Below are 2,225 nucleotides of genomic sequence, written 5' to 3' on the forward strand. Positions count from 1 at the left end.
ATCATCGGGTTTCGGTCCATGTTTTGGACCAGGGACGGTCAAGTTCGGAGTTGACCTCTTCCTTCCAGAACAAATAAACCGAGAGAATTTGTTCGTTTTGAATTTCGCTTCCCGAGGACTATCTGCAATAAAAGATTAGAACACCCACCGCCAACCCACGAAGGAAGATATGCTACCAGTAAGAACTAAAATCTAGTTTAAATCGATGCATCGGCGGTTATAGTATTTTTGTTTGTTTGTTGTAAAGTACAAAGCAACATAGTGGGCTATTTGTGTTGTTCTCACTACGGGTATCAAAGACCGATTTTTAGCGTTGTATGTTCAAAGACGTACACATACCGCTAAGTCATTGTGTGTGTGGGTGGGGGGGAGGCGATTATAGTAATAAACATATATTTGTTTCGTACAAGTTGATATGAGTCAATTCCTGATTGAAATAAGTACGATATTAATAAAGTTGAAGAGAAAGCGACGTGATAACACAATCGTAACAAAGTCAATTCATAATGAAATGGTGCAGAAGACGACCTGTAACACCGAGTTGGGCACAAAACGACTGTGACTTAGGAACTTACGTTTTTAAAATTTTTCCCTTCATTTTGCTTGGGCTGTTAGCCCTATATCAACATTTTGCCTTAACAAGGGACACTTTATACAGATTGTTCACTTAAACAAGTAGAAAAAGGAACAATAAGATAAGACAAAAACAAATAAACCACGAGTGATCGATCAAAGTTCTGGCTTTGTTACGATTTTGATTCCCAGTCGTACATTCATGGTTACAAAGCTACGTTTAGGTTCATTTCGTATTTTCCATGTTTCGCAGATTCTGGAAATTCATCCCAAATTTTGTGTATTATTAATAAAACCCATTTATTAGTGTCATTGCAATAACATATAATATTTAATAACGATCATTGTGCACAAAAGATTAATCTATAAATGTAAATTAATCCTGGTTCGAATATCAAATAAAAATATATTAACATTCTGTCTTAAGTCTATGTTAACAAGACACTCAGTTTATATATTTAATGGAGTTTTATAAGGCAGATAATACAACCTATAGAAAGGAATTACAAAGATATTATAGGTTAACCATCCAATAATTTTTGATGATTAATATCACAACAAGCAGTCTGAGAAAGTCAAACAGAGAGCTGGTATTTAAAACAGTCAGTTAAGGCTTAGAACCCTTAGAATTGTGGCTATTATTATATTGGTACTATCGCTTTCACTTACGACTAACTCAGAAAATTTTGCGTTCAGCTCTTCTTCATCTGGTAATGGTTGTGTGGGAGTGAGGGGGTGTGGTTGCAAGTTGACCACCCCTCCATTCTCCACAACGTGATACGTAATTTCGGGTGGTTCGTTGCTCCCAAAACAGCCACACAATCCTCCTCCTCTCTTTTTAACGGGCATGTTGGTTAGGTTGGTTGGGACTGATAGGACTAATTGCTGTTGGACAGAAAACAATACAAAATTAAGAAAACGTAAGCACAAACAGGCCGATGAAATAATGTCAAATGCTATTTACAAAATGAGCTAAATATTTTGGCAATCATTTTATATATATATTTTACTAATATTTTACACTGACGTATTTTGAGTGTCTCGAGTAATACTAAATGATTATGTCACTTCCAGGATGAAATAAAGAATGATGCACTAAACTACTAGAAGCTGAACTTAAACAGAACATACTTAATGGATGATAAGTGTAACAAAATAAAGAATGATACTCTAAACTACTAAAATTTAAACAGAACATACTTAATGGATGATTAATGTAACATAATAAAGAATAATACACTAAACTACCAGAACTTAAACAGAACATACTTAATGGATGATTAATGTAACATAGTAAAGAATGATACACTAAACTACTAGAAGCTAAACTTAAACAGAACATATTTAATGGATGATTAATGTAACATAATAAATAATGATACACTAAACTACTAGAACTTAAACAGACATACTTAATGGATGATTAATGTAGCATAAAAAGAATGATACACTAAACTAGTAGAACTTAAACAGAACATACTTAATGGATGATTAATGTAACATAATAAATAATGATACACTAAACTAGTAGAACTTAAACAGAACATACTTAATGGATGATTAATGTAGCATAAAAAAGAATGATATACTAAACTAGTAGAACTTAAACAGAACATACTTAATGGATGATTAATGTAGCATAAAAAAGAATG

The 2,225-nt window shown here is 32.9% G+C and overlaps 1 protein-coding gene across 1 annotated transcript in view; it reads right to left on the reverse strand.

Annotated features, from left to right (window-relative positions):
- Positions 1-2,225, reverse strand: part of LOC106462789 (disheveled-associated activator of morphogenesis 1-like) — a 122,936-nt gene that overhangs the window by 68,536 nt on the left and 52,175 nt on the right. Inside the window, 1 exon segment of the mRNA XM_022390130.1 lies at positions 1,243-1,458. Coding sequence (XP_022245838.1) covers positions 1,243-1,458 — 216 coding nt within the window.

Source organism: Limulus polyphemus, unplaced genomic scaffold, assembly GCF_000517525.1.
Source record: "Limulus polyphemus unplaced genomic scaffold, Limulus_polyphemus-2.1.2 Scaffold1252, whole genome shotgun sequence".
Classification (NCBI taxonomy): domain Eukaryota; kingdom Metazoa; phylum Arthropoda; class Merostomata; order Xiphosura; family Limulidae; genus Limulus; species Limulus polyphemus.